The following is a 22274-nucleotide window of genomic DNA, read 5'->3' as shown; positions in this document are numbered from 1 at the left end:
CACTAAAAATGTTTATTTAACTGTGTAAATGTCGGCGACGCAAAGATTTCAATAAATGAAACGACATTGCCCTCTGCTGGATACACGAGTTAGCACCAGTCTACGGAACAGTAATAAAAGCACTATAATAATAATAATAATAATAATAATAATAATAATAATAATAATAATAATAATAATAATAATAATAATAATAATAATAATAATAATAAAGGTTTAACTAAATATAGCAACTACTAATATTATTAATAATAATAACTATGCTCTTGGTGGCTGTAATAATAGTCATATCATGAGTTTTGCTCTCATTATCAATTTATTTATTAATTAGTTAATAGTTTACATATTTTAAACAGACAGCTTAAAAAGCAAATACTACACTTTGTTGTATTTAATCAAATACATTTTAAAATATAAATATGTTGAGAAAAACATAACCTAGGAACCACAGGATCTGAATAATTCAGATTTTATTTTATTTTTTCAAATATGCTCATAAATTATTTTTATCCTTAGTCTTATCTTTACTATTGTCTCCACAGTGGAACAGTTGGTTGTACTGATGTCTTGGTCCTGGACCTAAGATCTTTTTGCATTAATCTTGCATGTTCTCTGTGTGGATTCTCTCTGTGTACTCTTGCTTCCTTTCCCAACCTAAGGACATGTCTGGTAGGTCAATAGGTCTCTCTAAATTGTCATTAGAGAGTGTGTATGTGTGCGTCATTGTACTTGTACATTGTAAGGACCATTTTCCCAACATATTATGAGGACCCACTGCACAAGTGTTGCCCAATCACAGGTCCCACAAGAAGACGTGATGTTTCTGGGTTAAGTTTGTGTTTGGAAGTCATCTTTTAAGTGTACGGCATAGAAATGAATCCTATTTAAGATAATTTATTCATTCTTTTCACATATTTCCATATTTTAGATAGTTGTGGTTTTTCAAAGGAAATGCACTTTGTTTTCCATACCTAATGAAACAATTTTTATTTACAAAAATATCTACATTTTCTTCAAACCTGAACTTTAGTGCTAATTACAGTTTCTGCCGAGCTTAACATCTGACAAACTTAAGAATACCACAACTTTCCCACGCTTAAAGAACTAGTTTGACCCTTCTAGTTTTAGCTGCTATTGTTCTATCTGTTATTATATATTTCCAAGATCTGGGAAAATGTTATTGTCAGAGTTTAACATTGTTATGGACAAACACAACAAAAGCCTTTTCTCTTTTCTTGATCTGTCCCGTAAATCTATATTTCCAGGCTGTCGATGTGAAGAAAATAATATATTCTTTGTAGAAATATGTAATGCTCATGGTAAAAGAAAATGATAAAATAATTGCATATTTAGCACAGCAATAGAAGTCAGAACAAGAAAAGTAAGAAGAAACATCCGCAATGCTTAATTTCACTTGTAAAAAGACTTTTATTACATTCTTGAATCCACATACAGTATCACCATTGTGCAACAACACTTCACTTTGTTAAAACCTTTTAGGCTTTATCACCAATGACATAAATTATTTCATATTAAAACCTATCTTGATTTAACAACAGTAATAATCTTAAAATAAAGTCAGAAGATTATAAACAGGAGGATCATGACAAATGAGAAGCCTTTAGAGAGACATCTTTAAAAACTCTTTAAAAAAAATAGAATTACATCTCTCTGAGAGAAAAAAGGACACTAACCGATGCAAAAATAACAACAGTACAACAATGGAGGATAAAAATCAAGAAACATAAGATCACAACAAAACCAACATAGAATTCAGAGATTACAATTAATCTGTTATTGTTGTTTTGTTTTTGATTTTTTAAAATCTCCTACTTAATCTATGTTTTCAACAAAACAAAAAAAAATGTCTTGCAATAATGATATCAGACATGGGGTAAAATCTTTGATACTTCTGTAATCAAGCATTCACAAGAACATGTACTGTACACAGTGATCAAGGTTTAAAGGTCTTTTTTGTTGGTGCAAGGTGTCCGGCTAGCTTGACTAACTGCAGACGCTGTAGGACAGAGAGCCCAGCTATCTCCCTGAGTGAGTCTAAAGGGACATGAAAGTGCTGATCATAGGTCCCTCTCTCTGGACTGTTTTAATCCTGCAAAATTGATACAGACATATAGAATTCTTTATAAACTACACGTTTAACATTCTCAGGCCTGAAACACAAAGCAGTGCACTTTGTTACAATCTGTAAATGCCATGTAACCGGATCGTCTGATCTAGAAAGATATCAGTGAAGTATTTGGTACATTATGCTATGAATAAGAATATTCGTGGAGCAGAGAGGTTATTATGCTGGAGTGCGAGAGAAAACATTGACTGTAATGCGCGGCAACTGAGGCCCGACATACTGAGAACAATGGGAAGGACATTATTGCACAATCCCACAATGCCACAATCTTAAGTACCGAAACAAGGGAGACGTCTCCCTTCATGCTGCATGAAATAACAAACGGTCAACAGCACTGTCCCAGCAGTGCTAAGCCAACTCGGCTTAAAGATTACTCTGAGACAGACAACATCCAACATCTGTCATGTGATTGTCGTAGGACTCCAAATATAGAGATTTAATTTAATTTCTCACGGCCTCTTTGGGCTGCTGGTACAACAAGATTTATTGTTTTACAGAAATCTAATACAGTCGTCGACTTCAAATGAAAAGTTTTCATGATGCCTGCAGGCATCTCTAGAGATCTAACTCAAGATAGAGCTGTGTACTGTATGCCCAAGGCCTCCTGAAACTAAAGGCATACAGTGCTCTGAAGTAAACAGAGCTGCAGTCAGAGAGATGCCTTTAGCACAAAAAGATAAAGAATTTTATTCAGTTTCACCAGCATTATTTTACTACTTTTGAGGCTCTCTTTGAATGCATACTGTACGTATTAACTCAGGGGGGTAGCTGATGGCTCTGTCAACCCTGTGCTTTGCCATCTAGTGTTTGGAGTAGGTGAGGTAGTAAGGGAGCTGGGAGTAAGGAATACAAGTTACAAATCTCTGATCAAAACATTTAATTGGCCCAAACCCTAAAGCAACGAGGTTGTAGGGAGCTTAAAGGACATTCCTATCCAACATCGCCATCTCAAACTCTTTGTCCCTTCATTTAGAGTTTATTATCTTTTCAGCTCGTACATTTCTTCACAGCTTTTGAACATTTTGGTTAATTCTCAGTTGGAGTTTTAGCCCATAAAAAAATAAAAATAAAATATTTGTGAAGAAAGGGCTGAGATGTGGCACTTCCAGACAACTCTCCACAGTGGTCAGGGCTCTGCTCAGCCAAAGTAGGAGAGCGGTTGTAGACTTTCTGTCTGGTTTAACATAGGTTTTACAGCTGGCAGTTACACTACTAACACGTAAAATCTTGTGCCAGGTTGGTTTATTTGGATCCTAGCAAGTACTTGTAAGTAGTAATTAACCACATTCTTTTTTCATTTCTGCTACAATCGTTCTTCGAGAAACAGTGGACCAGACGAATGGAGCACAACAAAATGACTGCCATCTGGTATAAACTCTGCTCTTTATTTACACTTTTTAGATGTTTCTATATATAAATATACTTTATATATAAAAAGGTACATCTGAAAATACTTACACAATACCTCTGTAATTACGTCACTTTCTAAGTGGCATTTGGAAAAGGGGAAAAGGGATTTGGACTGAGGTCATTAATTACATAAAAAAGCAACAACTCACAGTTCACTGACATCATATCTAAAGTTGTGCTCGTACAAACAGCTAATCAGATTTTAGCATAAGTGCTATCGTTTTTGCTCTAGGTTAAATGTGTTTGTGGGTTTGAAAATGACTTACAATAAAAAAAATTTGAAAAAAACCTTCCCACTTCAGAGTTTGATCATGGTCCCTTTAAGCTTGTTCATGTTACAAAAACAGCAATGTGTGGGTGCTACTAAGTAGACACAAAGAAGCAACAGCTGTTTCTGCACGAAACTGAAGCAGGCGTCAACTGCTAATTTCCCATCGAGGGTGAGGAATTTTACTATGGGTTCGGACATTCGAGTACCGGTATATTATGAATGGTTGCAGTAAGGGGGGGTACATTCAACAATCTCTTTCATGGGCTGTGAAGGTAACAAAGACTACGCCAGAAAGGAATTAAACTCACCAAGCAGTTAAAGGTGTCTTATAGAAAAATATTTTTGTGAAAACAAAAAACAATGTCGGCTACTGCTCAATGGTTTCTTCACTTCTTTACAAAGGAGGTAACGTGCGCTGGCGACCCAGCGACTTCTCCCGTTCTGTTGAGTTAATAGGTTTGGCCTGCAAGGCGGTGAAAGCTACTCCACAGGGTTTGGACTTCAGAGGTGAGAGGCGTGTGCACTAAAGTGTTACGTGCAGGATTGTCATTGGGCTGGTTGGTTTTGCCGTATGACGGTCACCACATTTTCATCTTCCTCTAAATACACCTCAGTGTCACTAGGTTTAATCACACCATTTAGCTGAGAGGCGAAACTAGCCCTCGGTAGAGTCCGGGAAGGTCATTTCGCTCCCAAAAACCTCCCTGTACAAAGGAGGGAAGGCGTATGCCGTCTCAGGGTGAACTAGACGGAAAAACTCCAGCTTATCTATGTGGAGGTTGCAAATGGACCTCATCATGGGAAGCTTAGACACCATCTAGGAGGGAAGTACAGGAATGAAATACAAGTTAGATGAAATAATAATAATAAAAAAAAAATCATACACATACAAATCTTGAGCAATACAGCAGAAAGAGTCTGTACCTTTGCTAGCTTCTCCTCTGATGCCCCCTCTTTTTGCAGACAGCTCTGCAGACCCACATAAACTTTCTCCTGCAGTTTATGGATCTTCTGAACATCTGTCAGCCAAGGTCGGTCTGAAAAAGAAGAACATAGATTTCTTATTATCTTGTTTGCAAAGACATATATTTTTCAAATACATATATCCAGAATCTATGTTCAAATAAGCACTGTTACTGAGATAACCAATACTTAGGTAGAACTTAAAACTGTACTATTCTGTGTTTTCTTTTTACAAGGTGATCTGGAATTGAGTGCAGTTGGTGGCATTACACAAACCTCTACTTGACAGGTACACAATGGAATAAGTTGACATTTTATGGTGGGCCAAACACTGGCTACTTTGTGCAGGAAAGAGGTGCACTCATAGATAAGAGTTTGGTGACTGCTCACTGTGTTTAAATGTGTGAATGATTGAAGTTTCAGTCGGTACGAAAACTTAGGGCTGCCAGTCTTTGTGGAAAGAAATTGATAATGTATTTCTCTCTTTAAATGTAACAATATAAACTTGAGGCTCTTACCCTATCAATCAAAACAACTGGATTAGGCCAAACTGTTTCTGCACCGGGTTCTGTTGTTACTTTACTGAGCCTGATTTAGTGCAGTATGGGTTAGCATTTACAACAAAGGTGGGCAGAGAAATGAAGCTGCATCTACTTGCCTTTTGACTATGTCAGTTGTAATTATTTCAGTGACAATTTGGACAGCTGAGAAAAAAACAGTATCGGCATATACTGGTCAGAATTTAAAACATAGCCTTAAAGGGCCAGTGTTCAGAGACAAACTTCAGAGTCAGTTTTTTTTATGACAAATAAACTAGGAAGCTGCATAAATAAAAACAGCTTTACTGGAAACTTTCCCATATCTAAATATGGTTTATATGAGCAAAGATGACAAGACGCAATTACACTGATGTAAATAAGCTGGCAAAAGGCAAATTACAAATGCAACACAGTGATATAACAGGTTCATTCGAACGTTGTTTTATAAACTAAAAAGGTAATGAATGCCAACTAGTTCCTAATGGGACTGTGAAATGAGCTGGGAAAATATGAACATGTACCAATTCAGTTTTAAACTTTGTGAACACAGTTTATAATTAGTTGTTAAGAGTGAACAAGAGTGAAAGGAACATGAATTTATTTTCTTATAACTGATATTTAACAATTTTTAAAATGAAAATGTAAAACCGAAACTTGGATAGAGATGTCCCACATGAAATGCTATGTTTTCAGACTTATACTTGGTGCTGCAATGATAGTTTTTATGCTTAACTGCAATCATTTTCCTTATTTAGCCAAGCCAATTGGTAAGAGTGGGTGTAAATAAAAACACCTTTGTTCCAACAACACCAACATAATAAATACTTCCCTATTTATGAAGTAATTTGAAAGCCTTGATTTACATGATAAATGATGCCTAACTCCGTTGCATGCACAAACTAAAGTGTGTTCTTGTGCACAAAAAAATACATAAAACCATGTATCGCCTGATAATATGAGTTTAAATATCTTACTTCTTTATGAAAACTTTCTCGATTTCACAAGAAAAGCTAAATAGCTGAACAAATATAACACAATAAACGCACACAAGAAAGTTCTCACGTCAGCTTTAAGAATGCTTGTGTGATAAAGAACTGACACCATCTACGTCAATCAGACACGGACCTCAGTAGAAAACAACAAGGAATGATGAGTTCAACTGCACCATAGTAATCTGGGATTTTGTAGGCCAGTTTATGCATTATTTGACTCAGTATATAACAATGCTGGTAAACCTAATGTTGCATAAAATACACTACACACCTACAGCCAGTAATCCTGACTGCATGAATCAACTAGCCAGTTACTAGTTACACTGGTTTAGCATATACAGGAAAGTTGTAAAGTAAGGTGCAGTAATCTAACCTGGAGACAGAAGGACCGCAGCACTGAACAGAGCCATCTCTTCCTCTGACATCTGTATACGACTCATAGTTTTTGCTAAGTCAAACACAGCATTCACAAGGTCATCGCAGCCTAAAGAGGGAAGAGAAGAAAAACAATGTTTGACTATAATTGTGATGACAGTTAAAAAGATAAAAAAAATGACCTCAAATCACCTGCCCATCCTTTCATAATGTTTATGTGATAGAAAGACAGGGAAAGAGGAAGAAAGCCATTACGCTGACTCACCAAGAGCTTTAAAAAGCTGAGCACTCGCAAACTTTCCATCAAAAAGCAGTGTATTATTGATGGGGTTGTAGGCTCGGCACATACGAATCAGAAGGACATCCATGCACCCTGTTGAAAGAAAGATAAAGAAAAAAAAAACATTTCTGAGATCTCAAAAAAAAAAAACTCTGACTTTGAACACATATCGTTTTTAAAACAATGTTGATCTTTTGTTTTCTAGGCATGATCATAGAAACTAAAACCCTTTTCATGATAAGAGCCTGATAAACATATATGGCAGATCTAACAGATGCTATATTGAGCAAAAGCTGCGTGAGGAAGTATGTCCCAGGGCATTTCTAGGGCTTAGAAAATGCTCCCTCAACGCTTGGAGTCAGGGCTTCATGTCTCATTAAAATTCACCGGGGGAATGGTCCTCAAAACATTCAGAAGCTCACCCAACATGTGATTTTTTTGTGTTAAATCTACAAGGCCACTTGAAGGTTAAGAACTACAGCGCAATTAAAGATAATAAGACAAACAATAATGCAAAAATAACTACAACAGGATGCAACTGTTTAGTACAAGACTTTACCAGGCTCTGGATCCCACGCAAAGCTTTCAACTTAGTTTTGTTCTGTGTTTAGTGATGGCAATTAATTATATAACACTATCATTAAAGTAATGGTTTGTAATTATTAAAGTGAGTTTCTTTTAAAAGGGTTTAAGCAGTTCACTCTCAGTTGATAACTATTGGTTTCCTAATTCACTCTAAATCTAGACTGTTCAAGTCATTAATCTGACCTCCATGTTCAAACTGAGAGCACCATTATGCAATCTGCACTCTAAACGTAATACTAAAATATTGGCATCTGAACTTTACCATCTGGCCAAACCAATCACACCAAAGTATGTATTTTGTTTGTTGTTCTGGATACTATGCTCTTCTTAATTTCATTTAGATTTAAACTTGCGTACTTATATGGCTGAGTAGTTCTCAGTGTTTTCTGGGAGTGTCATTTTGTAGTGGTACAAGTTTCTATTTGTTTATCCACACCTTAATTTCCTTTTTTCAGTTATAAAAACATTTCCTGCTGCTTTGGGCAAGTTTTACGGTAACATCCAATTGTGAAATGCACTTAAAGTGAAGCGTAAATTGGTTTTTGGGTCTGAGTTTCAAATCAAAGCTGGCTTAAAGACAAGTTCGTAGGTAGCAGACACTAAAATACAACTTAATTTAAAAGCTCTCGTCAGTCCACATTCCAATTTCTTCTTGAGGCGTGACACACTTAATGGATGTTTAACAATAGATTTGAATATAAAGCAATAAAGGAAGTCTTATGCTTCAAAGAGTAAAGTTCAAAACATAAAGACAGACTTCACTGTGTGATTTATGTGCTCAAATTGTTAACAGTGTAATTAAGTGAGGGTAGGTTACCGGTACTGAAATCCAAGTATAAAAATTACAGATTTAAAATCGCTAAAATATTTCCCTGTGTTGTTTTGCTGGCTTCTAGTCCTTTTAAAGAAATATTACAGTAAGTGCTGGTGTGACCTACTTTTTTTCTCTGGATGTAAGGAGCATAAAGTAATGAAGTGCTGCAACTTCCCTATTTATTGCTGCTTCCTGCCAGTCAGCTGGTTGAAATACAACTATGCTACTTTCCTCATGGAAAAAGAAAGACAAATTCAGCCGTTGGAAGTATGCTTGGTCATAACAAACACAAGCCATTACGGTGTGAAAGTTAAAGGATTTCTCCTAAGGCACATTTCCATTATGAAACCTGAAACATTTTTTCCTGGAACTCTTATTTATCCTGACTGTATTTTAGTGACTGTTTCCACTGTGAAGGCCAAACAGGGCCGGACGCTGAGCGGTTAATGGCTCCCACTGCAGCAGCGTTGTTCAAGGACTTGCTCAGTAAAATGAAAATAGTTTAAATTTATAACAATAAAACTAGAACCAATGAATTTGTCACAGCAACTACATACTAAAAATTATGTATGTGGAGTCTGCTAATGTATTTGGTGTAAATGTAAGAGACTTCTGTGTTGTATCACTTTAAGCAAGACAACTCTGAAACCCAGCTTTCAAGGAAGAAACTTATGTTGTTTAATGAATATTTTGAAACTAGCATTACTTGAAAGTCACAGGAACTTTGTAACATCACCATCAGTAAAAAAATAGCCCAAGTGATGTGTTACAGAGGAACACGATCCATAATTATAAGCAGCAGTGCATCCAAAATAGTTTTAGTGGTTATTTTTATTTGTGCCCAAGAACATAAATAGTATTAAAATATCTATATGAATGAAGGATTTACCCACTCTCTTTTCTACTGGCAACTGTAACCATACTTTAGCGATTTAAAACACATTACCTTTAAAGTTGCAAAGCATTTTAAAGTAACATAATTTAAAAAATCATTTTGCTTCCAGCTACAAAACTCCACCCAATGAAAATGTACTACCTACAAAAGGTTCCCATGGACAATGTTACTTTCAGAAGCATTCTTTTACAAAGGTGGTGCTATTTATAACTGCAACCAGTGTACTAAGAGAGGCATGTATGGAGAGCAGCCAAATGGCCCAACAACTTGTCTATTACTTCAGCTTGGTATTCCTGTATGTCAAATCAAAATCTGAAATATACTACCACATATTGCAGTTTATGTATTATATTCAAAATAACAGTAAATAAACAAACATTAAAAATGAAATAATTATAGAATAATAATAAACATGATTATGTTAGGAAGCAGTAGGACAAAAATCTTAGCCATTTTAAATAAAAGAAGTCTGATCATATTACAGCTGGATAATATGGCTGAAACACTTATCACAATATAAGCCTTTCATATCAGTCATGTCAGCCTATGCAAAGTTTTCATGACTTTGAATAACAAGCTAATTTTTTTGCAGTTATGAGACCCAGTGGCAAAATCTGAAACTGCAGCTTTTACTCAATAAGTTGTTGCTAGGTAACCAAAGAGTGAGTGAGTTAGTTGGCGCCACCCGCTTTGCTTATGTCACCATGAGAAGTTGAGGAACTAAAACCTTTCCTCTTATTACATCTCCCAGAATGAGAGAGTGAATATCCTATATATTCAATATTGAATATTCTATCACATATATTTTCAAAGCCTGGAAATCTCATTACCAGCCCATGCCTAGTTATGCATAATTACTAAAGAAATTGTGATGAAAACAAAGCTGGGTGTTCTTTGGAGAATTAGAAACTATGCAGCTTCGTAAGCATGTGCAGCTCTTACTCTGTGTAGAGGTCCACCTCTCTTAGACTAGAGTGTCAACAACTATTGTTGTCGCAACTAAAGGATAGAGTGTGATTTTAGCCTGTAGTGATGTTAACTTGCGTCATGCACTGACCTGCTTTAAGTAGAATAATCTGATCATTCTGACAGAGGTCCATGAAGCCAGAGATGCGCTTGGCAAACTCCACCACATACTGAATTGCGTTGGTGACGTGAACCGTGCACTGTTGCCACATCACTTCAGCTGACTGAAAGAGGGGAAAAAAGAGGCATGCAGAGAGTTTCTTTAAGGACAGCAGCTCTTGAAGAACAGGTTGTGTTTCATTGATTTCTTTTGAATCTAGCTTATGTTCAATTGACTATCCTCAACAAAACATAACTAATTCAAAGCAACTAATTGACACACGGTCAGGAGACGTCATATCATTTGAATTATAATTGTTACTGAGTCGGTGAGCACTTGATTTATGTCTATTGTTAGAAACAAAAAAAGAACCTGAAGTTAAGGACAACCAATGACTCAGACCTGACAATCATATCTTCCCAAATGCAGATATCTCTTTATTTTATGTTTTGGTTCTCCAAACTTCACTCTTTTATTCCATGTAGCGCAATACGAGTTCTATTTCAATCTGTTTGTAGACAATGATCAACAATCGTGAGTTTCACACTTACTTTGGTCTGGAACGAACGAGTCTCTTCTGGATTATAGATGTTCCATGCCATCCTCTTCAGCTCCTCTGTGCTGTACTGGCTTGTCTCAACATGGGACTTCACTACACTCTGGATTATATGCTCTGAATGGAAGAAAATAGCATTTATTTACTCATCCGCACAGATCTCTTTAAGATTCATAACCTTTTCAATACAAAACAGTTGCTTTGTTATTGTTTAAGAGCTGATATAGTTAGGAAAGAAGAAAGTGGGCATATATCACACCTAATGTTGTCATTGCAATATTTACCAATATTATCGCCACTGCAAGATTTTCTAGTATACAGTCTTACTTTTAAGGATGTATTCACAGTTAAGCAGCACAAATGGGGTTACAACTGACCTATTTCCAGCAGGGAGCAGCCCTCTGGCAGAGGGTTGAGGATGGCATGAGAGAAGAGTCCAGAATCATGCAACAGCTGGTACTCGTGTTTGATGCTGTGGTTGCCGTCAACAAAGTCCACGCTGGTCTGCTCTGGAGAGCTCTGAGAGGACGAGCTGCTCCCTGCGCTTCCTCCCAGCATTTCCAGGCTGCAGTAATCTCCACCTGCATCCTCTGGGGTGAGGGGCAGGTCAAAAAGCAGGCCCTCCGGCAAGGTTGTGATGTCATCCAGGTCGCTGAGCGTGGCGCTGGAGCCTCTTCTGTAGGTGTGGCCGTGCTCTGCTGGGTCTCCATTCTCCTCCCGGGAACAGACTCCAGAGCACTCCTGTGACTGCTGGTGCTTCTGGACCTCTGCGTACAGGCTGTCACGCTGCTTTTTGGACATGCGACCAAACTTCACTGCTGCAGCCGAAAAGCAGAAATAAAACCTCTAAACTCAAACAGTAGTCCATAAAAGGGGAGCATGCAAATTGGTACCAGTGGAAACTCTGAGTTAATTAAATATGAATTGAGGGAGTGAACTCACCGTCACGGCTCATGCCAAGAGCGAGACACTTCTGCAGCCTGCAGTGTTGACAACGGTTACGGTTGGTCCGGTCAATCAAGCAGTTCCTTTGTCTTGAGCAGGAGTACATAGCATTGTTTTGCTGGCTGCGTCGAAAGAAACCCTGCAAAATAGCAATGGCAAAAACAAAATAAGGTACCAATTAAATGTTGCAATGACTAAGTAGAGGTTTTGTTTTTTTTCTTCTGTTCTTTACAGCAATATTCCTAATGAAATTTCTTATAAACTCACCTTGCAGCCTTCACAGGTGATAACACCATAGTGGATTCCTGATGATTTATCCCCACAGATTTTACAGGGAATGACTTCTATTTGAGCTGAAGAGAAACAATAAAAAATACAGGTTATTGTGTAATAAACTGAGATTTTATTAAGAAAACTTTCCAATGCTCATATTTGTTGGATTTTTTTCCACTTTTTAAAATTCCTGAACATTTTGAACACAAATACTTACATTCATTAAACAATGTTAAATATTAAATCTATTTGAAAAAAAAAAAAAATTATTTGTTCTCATGCTCCAACTAAAGTATCTTGAAAGTGTTTGAAGCACAGATAAATATAAACATATTTTGCTGAACATGTCACTAAATAAATAGACCAGGTTTACACTGAAACACTGAGTTGTAGATGAATATGACATTTTCTTTTAAGGGCTGCCTTCAGTATTCGTCAGTAGGTCCATTCAGCCATATCAAATGAAGTTGGCAGATTATACCGAATCAATATTTGCCTTGGACAGCCATGTTGATCTTTAATTCAAACAAGTTCTCCACCACCTTGCATTAGCTGCACTTGGAACAACCTGAATCTTCCCAGAAACAAAAATACGATCCATTTCAGGTCAAATGTCATCTATCATTTGCAAAAGTGTTTGACATGTACCTCCTAATAACGAGACAGAACTGACACTGTGCTGAATGATCATAAAACAACCAGAGGAGTGTTATGAACACACATGACAAATAAGTATACATTATACATGTTGTGTTCATTATGGGAGCCTGATCCGTCTTACTCAAGAACAGCTTGTTCTTTTCATTATGTTGTTTATCTCAGTAGCTGGGCCTCCTCAACCCCAGAATAGCAGGTCAATTGCATTAGCTGAAGCCTGGGGTTATAAAGTTTCACATCGCGCGCGCTCTCTGCCTCCTTTGCACGCTGCCTCTCCTCCTTCAGGAAGAGCTAACATGTTCGCAGGTTAACAAAGAGTGATGCTAAGTGGAGTCGTTTTGAGTTTATGATGCTAAAATGAGTTGCTGTCAGGATCTTGAAATCTTAAGAAACACAAAAGTTGGACCAATTTTAGGCTAGGCTATATATATAGGGAAATTATAAATACTGTAATGTTTAGTTTATTAAATGAAATAAAAGATAGACAACCAATTGGTGGTATTCATTTCAGTCCATCTTCTCCTTAGAGACATGACCACACAACAAAAACATTTCCACATCTAAACAAATTTTAATTAGATTTCTTAGTCTTTTAATTGGACAACTTGGTCAAGTCCTTAAATTTTTTTTTTGAAAGCCTTCATTTTATTTTGCCATGGACATTAGTTTCACATAAAGCTACCCACCGAGAATGAGATGCAGTTTTAGTGGCAATTTCAGTCATAGACCTAGTTTTGCTCTGAACGTAATTGCCCAAAAACAAAGCCCCCATTCATTTATGTAACCCGGAAATTACTGGCAACATGTGGGACACAAAACTCCAAACTATTAATAGTGTCGCTCCAATAAAATCTCCAGTGCTTCCAAAATTCCACACAGAGCAATTATGGTGTTATTATGTTTGTATCTGTACCTTTTAGATGTATACTTACTTTTATATATACACATACATACGTAGACATACACACGCACATGCACCCACACACGTTAGCTGAATCAAATACAAAGAATCAAAGGATAGTGTCATTTCCTAGTCATGTGAACTGGATTTTCATCGGTTATGATTTTTATTGATAGTTTTGTGGGATTGTTTTAAAATTTTACCTCAAAATGCAGTTGACTGCAGGGTGGATGCCTGGACCTTTGATTGCTACCATGTTTTGCAAGATCTCATACATCCTGAAGTGCAGTGTGTGCCAAAGCAGCACTAAAACCCTTTGCTGGGTCACACAGCGTATTAGGTAACCCGCTAAATCACAAAATAGGATTTAACTGGTCTTCACAGCTCTTCAGAAAATTGCTTTTTCTATGAATGCCCTTTTATAAAATACAACTACCCAATCACATGAGTCACTCTGTGTGGGGAAAGATGTGTGTCATGGACAGAGGGAGAGCATAAGATGTCAGTGATTGACATTGTTCTGAAAACTCTGACTTAGGGGACTTAAATTTGTTCACATTTCATCTCTAACATAACTGTCTTTCTTTTGAAGAGCTGGTTTCAGCTTGAAGAATCTTCATTTGTTAGAAGTCCTTGCAAATGATATGCAACTGAGCGATGTAAATAAATAAAGGCCCATGGAATAAAATCCCTTTCTCCATTGCTCCCTTTTGTCCCTCCTCCTCCCTCAGAGACTCTCCCCCACCCACCCTCTTCAGTCTGTTATATAACTCCCATCTGGTGCATTCCATGAACACACTCATTCAAAGGTGGTTGTCCGGGCAACAGTGCCACAACCCTCCCTCCCTCATGCCACGCTTCAATTGGCTGGCGAGCGAGAGCTTTGTTCCTGAGACTCGCAGCCTCACCTGCCAGTCAGCTGAGTGGCACAGTCAGGACCAGAGAGCAGGAATTGCTCCACTGACACACTTTTCACTAAGCAAAGAAGGGGGCGGGCTTGTGAGAAGAAACACAATCTGGCTTCTTGCAGCTTTTAAGGTAGAACTAAATCTGACTCGCCCTTTAAAGGATAGAATAGATGTTTTTATTGTTTGCAAAAAGAGCAGTGCAAGGTTTACTCAAAAGAAATGAAGCAGGCAAGCAGTAGTGAGGAGGAGGAGATTTTTTTTTTTTTACAAGTGCAGCAACATCTGGAGATAGTTGCATGGCCATTACTACAGTAAGCTACTGACAGGAGGACGGATATAGCTCATAGCTGTTCATCTTGTTGCAGCACGTCAAGTATTTTTGTGAAACCTCAGCTGTGTTTGAGCTCTACCATCAATCTATTTCTACTCCACTGAAATATGAGCCCAGAAATTTCTTTAGCAGTTCTGCTCTACTGGCTAATAAAAGTTGCACACTATAGTTACGACCTTATTTACTCACTGTTTGGTGTAAATACATTAGGTTTGCAAAGCATTTGTTGCATTTACGGATATCTAAACCAGTGACGTGTGTGACATTTAATGTGATATGGGTGTTGCAATTCAGCTCGGACCTGAACAAGAGCTCCTTTATCCATGGAAAAGCTTATCTGGAAAACCTTGTTAATCTTTTGTTACAAGAAAAAAAAGGAAAAGCACAATTTATTTTTGTTTACTCCTTTAAAACCTGCCACAAGAAATAACAGAAATGGGAAACTTTTAAAAGCATTTGATAAACCTTTAAATGGAACGAACAACTAAAACGTTGATATTTATAATGAATAATGAATGTTTTCCTTTTTTGTATCCCAATTGATACTTTAGGTGTTTTTGGTAATATGTAAAAAGAAGGAAGAAAACATGCCGCAAAAGAATCAAACCCCTACTAATGCATAGGGGGAACTCATAACCTCCATATTATGGGCTATCTGCTATAAAAAAAACAAAAAAACATAACACACAATACAAATAATGTTTTGTTGTAGAAGACTCATTTAAAATCTCATGTTTTCAAAAATATATGCCATTTCTTTTCACTATATCAGAAGAAAAACTCAATCCATTTTGTCACTATAATCTGTTTTTAGAAGGCATTGTGACGCCAACTTGGAGGTTTTTGATTTAGGGGGTTTTCAGAAAACCGCCTCCAACACAGCTAAAGAAATTGAGGACTTAGAGACATGTGTATCAATAAACATGCATTTTGCAACACAACTGTTGTGTGAATTAAGCAAATAGCTGTAGGCCATATACAGTACAACATAATAAGGAAAACCGCTGAACTAAGGCCACGTTTCTGCCAGTAAACCTTTCAGTGCGTCAGCATTTATCATACTCTGTGCTGTGAAACCTCAGCTTGTGAGACTTTGACCTTTCATTCCAGGTAATCAAACTGGGTTCAATGTCCTATTTATCTAGTATTTTACAGCTACCTGATATAATCTGTATTTATCTTAAGTTTGTGAGAACTTTTGGAACCTTTATGGAAGTAGTATTATATATGAAATACTAACACTGAAATCGTTACCACAGCAGGATTTTGAAAAAAAAAAAAAGAAGTTATTCACACCTGAGATATGAGTGTGTCCACACTTCTTTTTTTCTGCAAGCACATGTTCTCCTTTGTGACTGGTGCTCTGTACATTTCAGTGTACAGTGAGTTTTCTCTTGTTCTCCTACCCAGAGAGAACAGGTAGCACAAAATGTCCTCATACTAACCACAAGGCCTTTAAAAATGTACAACAGGTGTAGCAGTTTCATTGGCAGACACAACACAAGTGGAACGAAAGGCTTTCGAATGGACTCCTGCACGATTCTGCTTACGTGCATAATTTGAATATTTCTGTGTGGAATGCTTCATTTTGCATCATCACATTTTTCATTTGTGGTTGTGGTTAAAAAATAAAATATAATAAACAGCTTTGCATTATGTGCATCAAACACAACAAAAACAAGTTGAAAGGGCATTTTTATTCATCTTTTATGCATTTTCTCACTTGCTGATTTCAATGAATATTTCTCACACACAATAAAACCCTACTTTTTTTATTTTTCTTTAACAATATACCGTACATGCTGGATGACATAGCTACCCCTGCCTAGAGCTCAAGCCACACACATTTTTTCCTGCACCACTGTCAACAGAAAATAGAGCACTTTCATTCAAATATGCTGTGCATAGTTCGAACCAAATGAGCTTCTGCAACACCAAAACAAAACCAGACTGGGAAATCCAGTCCACACCATGTATTTTTTTATTTTTTTTGCATTCTGCAATAAACCACAGAAACACATGTGTACAACTGCACCAATCACCGTCACCTTGAATTAAAATCTCTGTCTGTTTGGGTATCATTATCTTTATGCATACTTTGAGAAAAAGATACATAATATCAGATATGACACCACAATAAGACATGAAGAGCCTAAGCAAACACCAGATAATGCACTGATACCATTCTTGTGTGAAGAGTCTAAGCTTCACATAGGGGTAGCAGAATCTAAGCATGCAGTTGTCAGAGAGAAAGGGCACCTTGACATATACTGTAACTGGCTGTGATCTTCCCCAAGGCTGTTTTCTCAACAGATAGTGGCCGTGAGGCTCAGTTCAGCACAGCGATGTCCTTGGAGAGCAGAGAGAAAACTCTCTTCTTGAAACCTAACACACTAACTGTGGCTTACTGTGCTTCTTTAAGGATGAACTGTTGTTTGGCTTAGTCTATTTGACTCTACTGGCCCACACTTACTTAACCTCTTTATGCAAGAGTTTACATAAATAATTCCTTTATAAACTAGTATCCTTTCCACTTACTTTAGTTAACTATTTTCCCCAAACAATATATATATATATATATATATATATTTTTTTTTTCTTTTGAAAAGAAATGTGATATTTTACAAAATCCAATTGAGAAGCAGTGTTATGTTTGTAACCTTAGCTGGCAGAGGAAGCTCAACTGAGCCCTGCTGTGCTTCATATGTGGGCTTGCTGTGCCCATATCCTGCTTGCCCCAGCGATGCATGATGGTCTATAACATCACGGCAAAACTAAACTAACTAGTAGAATTTGAGCAAAACAAAAATTATTTTTATCTAAACATGCACTGATCAGGCTTTTATGGGATAGTACTGGCCTTTTTTCTAAGAACTAAACAGCAAAAAGGAAAAAATGTGAAGCAGATTATTTGAGAGAGGTAGTAGTCTTTAATTTACAGAATGAGAAGGAATTTAAAGATTTTTATTATTCAAGTCATAAAGCATATGTTAATTAAACTTTGGTTTTAATAGTCTACTTCATCGTATTTCAGTATGAGTCCTTGTTGCATTTAATTAATGCATCTTTAGTTTAATTGATATTTCTGTGTTCACTACAAATATACCTTATCTTGCATAAAGGATTTTGTGAATTAAAATATTTTTAAAATTTGTATTAGTTCTTCGGCACATGCTTGTAAGATTAAAATTTATGCTTTTATATATGCTTTTACCTATCTGTGACAAACACTCGCAAACACAAGCACACACAAACACAAAGACTTGCTGTAATCTTCAATGACAGAACTAGGTCAATGGAGCACCTCCTCTCCCTCTCCAGTGAAACTGCTGATTCTGACAACAAAAACACTCTGTCTGATGAGCAAATTATTTTAGTTACACCCCATAAATAAAACCAACATCTATGAACTTTTATGGACATAAAACAAAATTTGCATTAAACGAACCAAAGTAAACTTGCTGAACAAACTGAAAAACTCATGTCTGAACCACAAATAACTAATCTGGCTTTGAAAATTCTTAATTTAAAGTTAAAATTAGACATACAAAAACGTCTCTGGAAACGGACTCTTTAGCCTATTTAACTTGAACAATCCCTGCCAGCAGATATTAATGTGCCTTGACAGCCCATGAATCACTCTGCTCACCGCCTCCCTTTCCTCAGTCTTACATAACTGGAGTCAATGGCTTACTTGTAGAAAAAAAGTAGCAGGACCAACGCTGTAACATATATATTTTTTTTATTGCCACCAACTCAAATTAAATATTATGGAACAGAAAAAATTGTGACAGAATAACTACCAACATGGTAAACCTATAATTTATAAATAGTCGATAAACGCATAAAACACTGTGAACTTTTGAGAATTTATATTTCTCAAAGAGAAGTTGTTTAGCAAACTTTGTAAAATGACAGTGATAATTTATTGTAGGTTGTTAATTTCTGCTTGATCTCACAGCAAGCTCGCGGTCCACGCACATCGGGCTCAAAAGTAGCGCCTTCACCGCACAGCTGAAAAGTTGCTTTGTAAACAAACCTGGCGTGGCAGGTTTTCTGCCCAAACTGAAGCGAATTCACAGCAAAAATCTCACCCACTCACCTCTCATTTCTTCGGTGAAGTTTAATCAACTCTCCAGGGCATGTAACTCCAAGTGGAAAAGAAGCAAGAAAGCACAGAGAGCGACGGGCATTTATTCACTTCAAGCAGGATAAGCTGAAAACTGCCTCAATACCAAATCCTTTTTTTCCCCCTCTCTTAACTCCCTCTGGCCTTATTAGCGTGTAAATTAACGATGCCTGTTTGTTATATGCTATTGTCCCCTTGCAGCTGAGATAAACTAGATGTGTTAAACGAGCGGTGGCGGCTCTTCTTCTTCCAGCTCTCTCCTGCTCCGCTGCTCGCACTAACCCAGTTTCAGCTCGTGGACTACACATGATCCTCATCCCGCGGTCCGCCCGCCTCGTGCCCCGTGAGTTGACGCGCGCGCCACCCCACCCCCTCCTGGGCTCCTCTACGTGCTTTAAGGAGGTTCTCGCGTGCGTGGGAAAGTGTGGCAGTGTGTCAGTTCAGAGACCGTCACCCAGCGTGGGAATTTAACTGCAATAATAAGTGCCTATTTGTTTCCGGGTGGATCGTTTACATGTTGCACACAGCGAGGTTTTAATACTCTGTTACTTAATAAAAATAACTTCTCCATGGCGGCCTCCCTGAGTGTTGCATACGTTGACAGAGACCAAAAAAAAAAAAAAGTCAGCTATTTGTTTTTATTTCAATTACTTTTTTTATTTTATTGTCTGTGTGTGTTTTGATACAATTATTTACCTAGAATTTCAATTAATGCACATAATTTAAACAATGTAGCGTAGAAAAACGGTCATGGACATAAGGAAGGGGAAAAATATTTTTTTTTACTTCACTTCATTTTTTGAGCTCTTTTCAAACCAACTATGTTCAGTCCCCACCTAAATTCAGTTCAGTTTAATTAAATTAAAATTAGATCAAAAATACTTTATTGATCTCAAAGAGAAATTAAATAATTCAGCTAAACTTAGACTTTATCTACAATGTAAATAAAGTCAGTTAATTTATTAATTATTTTAAATTCACATTAGTTTTACTCAACGCCATCTCAAATGTTCTTCAATTCAGAACATTGAAGAACATTTTAGAGCTCTCTAAAAGGAGAGCAACACAACAAGAGCAATCCACAAATATAGTATATTGAAAAAGTAAAAACTACCTAAATATTTTTTTTTAATATTTAAATCCATTAACAGATCAAATATTTTTTTTAAGTTAAGTACAATCTATAATTAAACACAGTACAGTCAAATTAAAATTTAATCAGCCCTACAGTTTCACTTTAAAGCAATGCAATCCTGGTTAATAAAACTCTGAGCAAATCAAAAAGGTCAGATTCCGTAAAGCAGTCATTTTAAAGAGATGAAAAAGTTTCCTACATAAACACACCAGCAGCCTGTGGTAAATGTTCACTTTGATTATATCCTCATCCCAGACATCCACAGTGCTACAGGTGAGTTTAAAGTGGAAAAACTCCCATTTTAGTAGCAAGAAACCCTTCAACAGCCATTTTAAACCAGCTCAATGTTTGTTGCATAAAATGCAATGAACTTAATTTTACCATGGTTAATGAATAACTTAAATTCAAATAAAGATTAAATGAGGGTTCAAACTGTGTCCTCAGGTTTCCTTTCTCTTGTAGAAGGGTTGAAAGAAGCTGTAATTGTTTGACAGGCTTACCAAGCTAATTTTAGCAGATAAATTGATTTAGGTGTTCATTTACGGTTATATTTATGCTTGCTATACCCTAATATATTGAAACCAGATCCAGAATCAGTTTTAAAAGAATGAAAGCAGTATAATTGCATGTGTTCACAGCTTATCTAGCCTTCAATTTCAAGTACAGCTCAAAAGGTATGTTGTGATTCCACTCATTCCCTTTGATGTGTGGGTGTGTTGACACGCATGAAAGACAATAGTGGAACCCTGCTGGGATAGAGCCGCTTTTTGAAAGCAAAGCCTATCGATAAGAGTTCTGATGAAAATAATTGATTCGCAAGCGTGGGCAAGCTGATAAGTGTATCATGTAACTCAGGCACAGTTATGAAATGGGGAGAGAGATTATGGTAAGTAGGTTAGTGGAGCAACACAGAGCTTCACACCCCTCCCTCTCTTGTATTTTTCTTTCGGCATGCGTAGTTTCTCCTCAGGTCTTTTTCCACTGTGGACACTGTTGTGTCCTCATGAATACCAGTTAATTCAGTGTTTTGGCATATTTTATGTGCGCTTCATTTTTAAACTGGCATATATTGTTTTGGATCGCTTTAAGTTGGTATGCATGTATGACCTTTTTTCTGGGATTTTCAATAGGCTCAGCTTCTCCTACTTGCATAAAATCCCCAAAACAATAAAAAAAAATAACCCAAAAAAGCATAATACACAAAGATTAAAGAGTGAAGCTTTAGTACATTTGGATTTCTTAAAGTAAAATATACATATCTATAAACTTGAGATGTGATTTCCTGCTGCTGCATGTAAACTTCCTCTTCCTCATATTTAGATGCTTACTCAAACCTGATTGTTTTCATTCTGCTGAATCTCTGTGGTTATATTACGGCTGGCAGTGCATCCCCACTGTCACCGCAAAGTGGCCGCACATCCATCCGGTGTTTGTCTGCAGCGTCACTGACCTCCTGACCCTCAATCTTATGTAACCATGGCAATGCCCAAATTAGAACATGGAGCATGGAAAGAAGCGGGTGCTTAAAACCTCACATTGAGGCATGTAACTCTGAACCAGCTTTCCAGATTAAGACAGATGAGCGCGTGCGTGGACGTGAGCGGGTGTGTGCGCGCGTGTGTGTTGGTGTGTTTATGTGTGTGTTCTAAGCTTACACGAAATTTTAAAAAACACAAACATCTTTCTTACTAAAACATTGGGTTTTGTTCACGGGCTTCTCACTCTCTGATATGATTTCTGCACCTTCAGAATTTAGCCTATGAAAGCAATAACAACTTTGTAGCCCAAACTGGCCCCTTTCCCGTAGCGCATGGAGCTGAGCACACTGAGAGGATTATTTTAGGATCCAGGCTCTGCTTTGATAATCCTCTTCTCTCTCCTCTCCTTCATCCTGCTAAACCTGCTCCCTTCTCCTCTTTCAAATGCTCTCTAATCTCTCTCACTTGGACTCTGTGTGGCTGTAATCTGGTTTGTGCCCATCTTTTACCTGATGAACAAAGTATAAATCAATAGATCAGTGAGGGTATCTTCATGATTTCCTCCTGTTATAAGTCATTTTAATCTTTAAAGTTTCCAGAGCAAGGGGATGGAAGATTCTGCTCA

The 22274-nt window shown here is 37.1% G+C and overlaps 1 protein-coding gene across 2 annotated transcripts in view; it reads right to left on the bottom strand.

The window, feature by feature from the left end:
- Nucleotides 1-1408: 1408 nt before the first annotated feature.
- The window catches only part of rorca (RAR-related orphan receptor C a), a 38848-nt gene continuing 17982 nt past the window's right edge, over nucleotides 1409-22274 (bottom strand). Inside the window, exons 1-10 of one of the 2 annotated variants that reach the window (XM_044128686.1) lie at nucleotides 19010-19413; nucleotides 12105-12190; nucleotides 11835-11976; nucleotides 11270-11710; nucleotides 10888-11009; nucleotides 10328-10460; nucleotides 6962-7069; nucleotides 6695-6805; nucleotides 4752-4864; nucleotides 1409-4644 (exon numbers count right to left, since the gene is read on the bottom strand). In XM_044128686.1, the coding sequence (XP_043984621.1) occupies nucleotides 4483-4644; nucleotides 4752-4864; nucleotides 6695-6805; nucleotides 6962-7069; nucleotides 10328-10460; nucleotides 10888-11009; nucleotides 11270-11710; nucleotides 11835-11976; nucleotides 12105-12190; nucleotides 19010-19016 (1425 nt within the window). In that variant the 5' untranslated portion in view covers nucleotides 19017-19413 and the 3' untranslated portion in view covers nucleotides 1409-4482. Of the gene's footprint in view, nucleotides 4645-4751; nucleotides 4865-6694; nucleotides 6806-6961; nucleotides 7070-10327; nucleotides 10461-10887; nucleotides 11010-11269; nucleotides 11711-11834; nucleotides 11977-12104; nucleotides 12191-19009; nucleotides 19414-22274 lie in introns of those variants that run through there. The other variant, XM_044128687.1, reaches the window with a different exon arrangement.

This window comes from Gambusia affinis, linkage group LG10, assembly GCF_019740435.1.
Source record: "Gambusia affinis linkage group LG10, SWU_Gaff_1.0, whole genome shotgun sequence".
NCBI lineage: Eukaryota > Metazoa > Chordata > Actinopteri > Cyprinodontiformes > Poeciliidae > Gambusia > Gambusia affinis.
The sequence above is the reverse complement of the archived record's forward strand: the minus strand, read 5'-3'. Positions and strand labels throughout refer to the sequence as shown.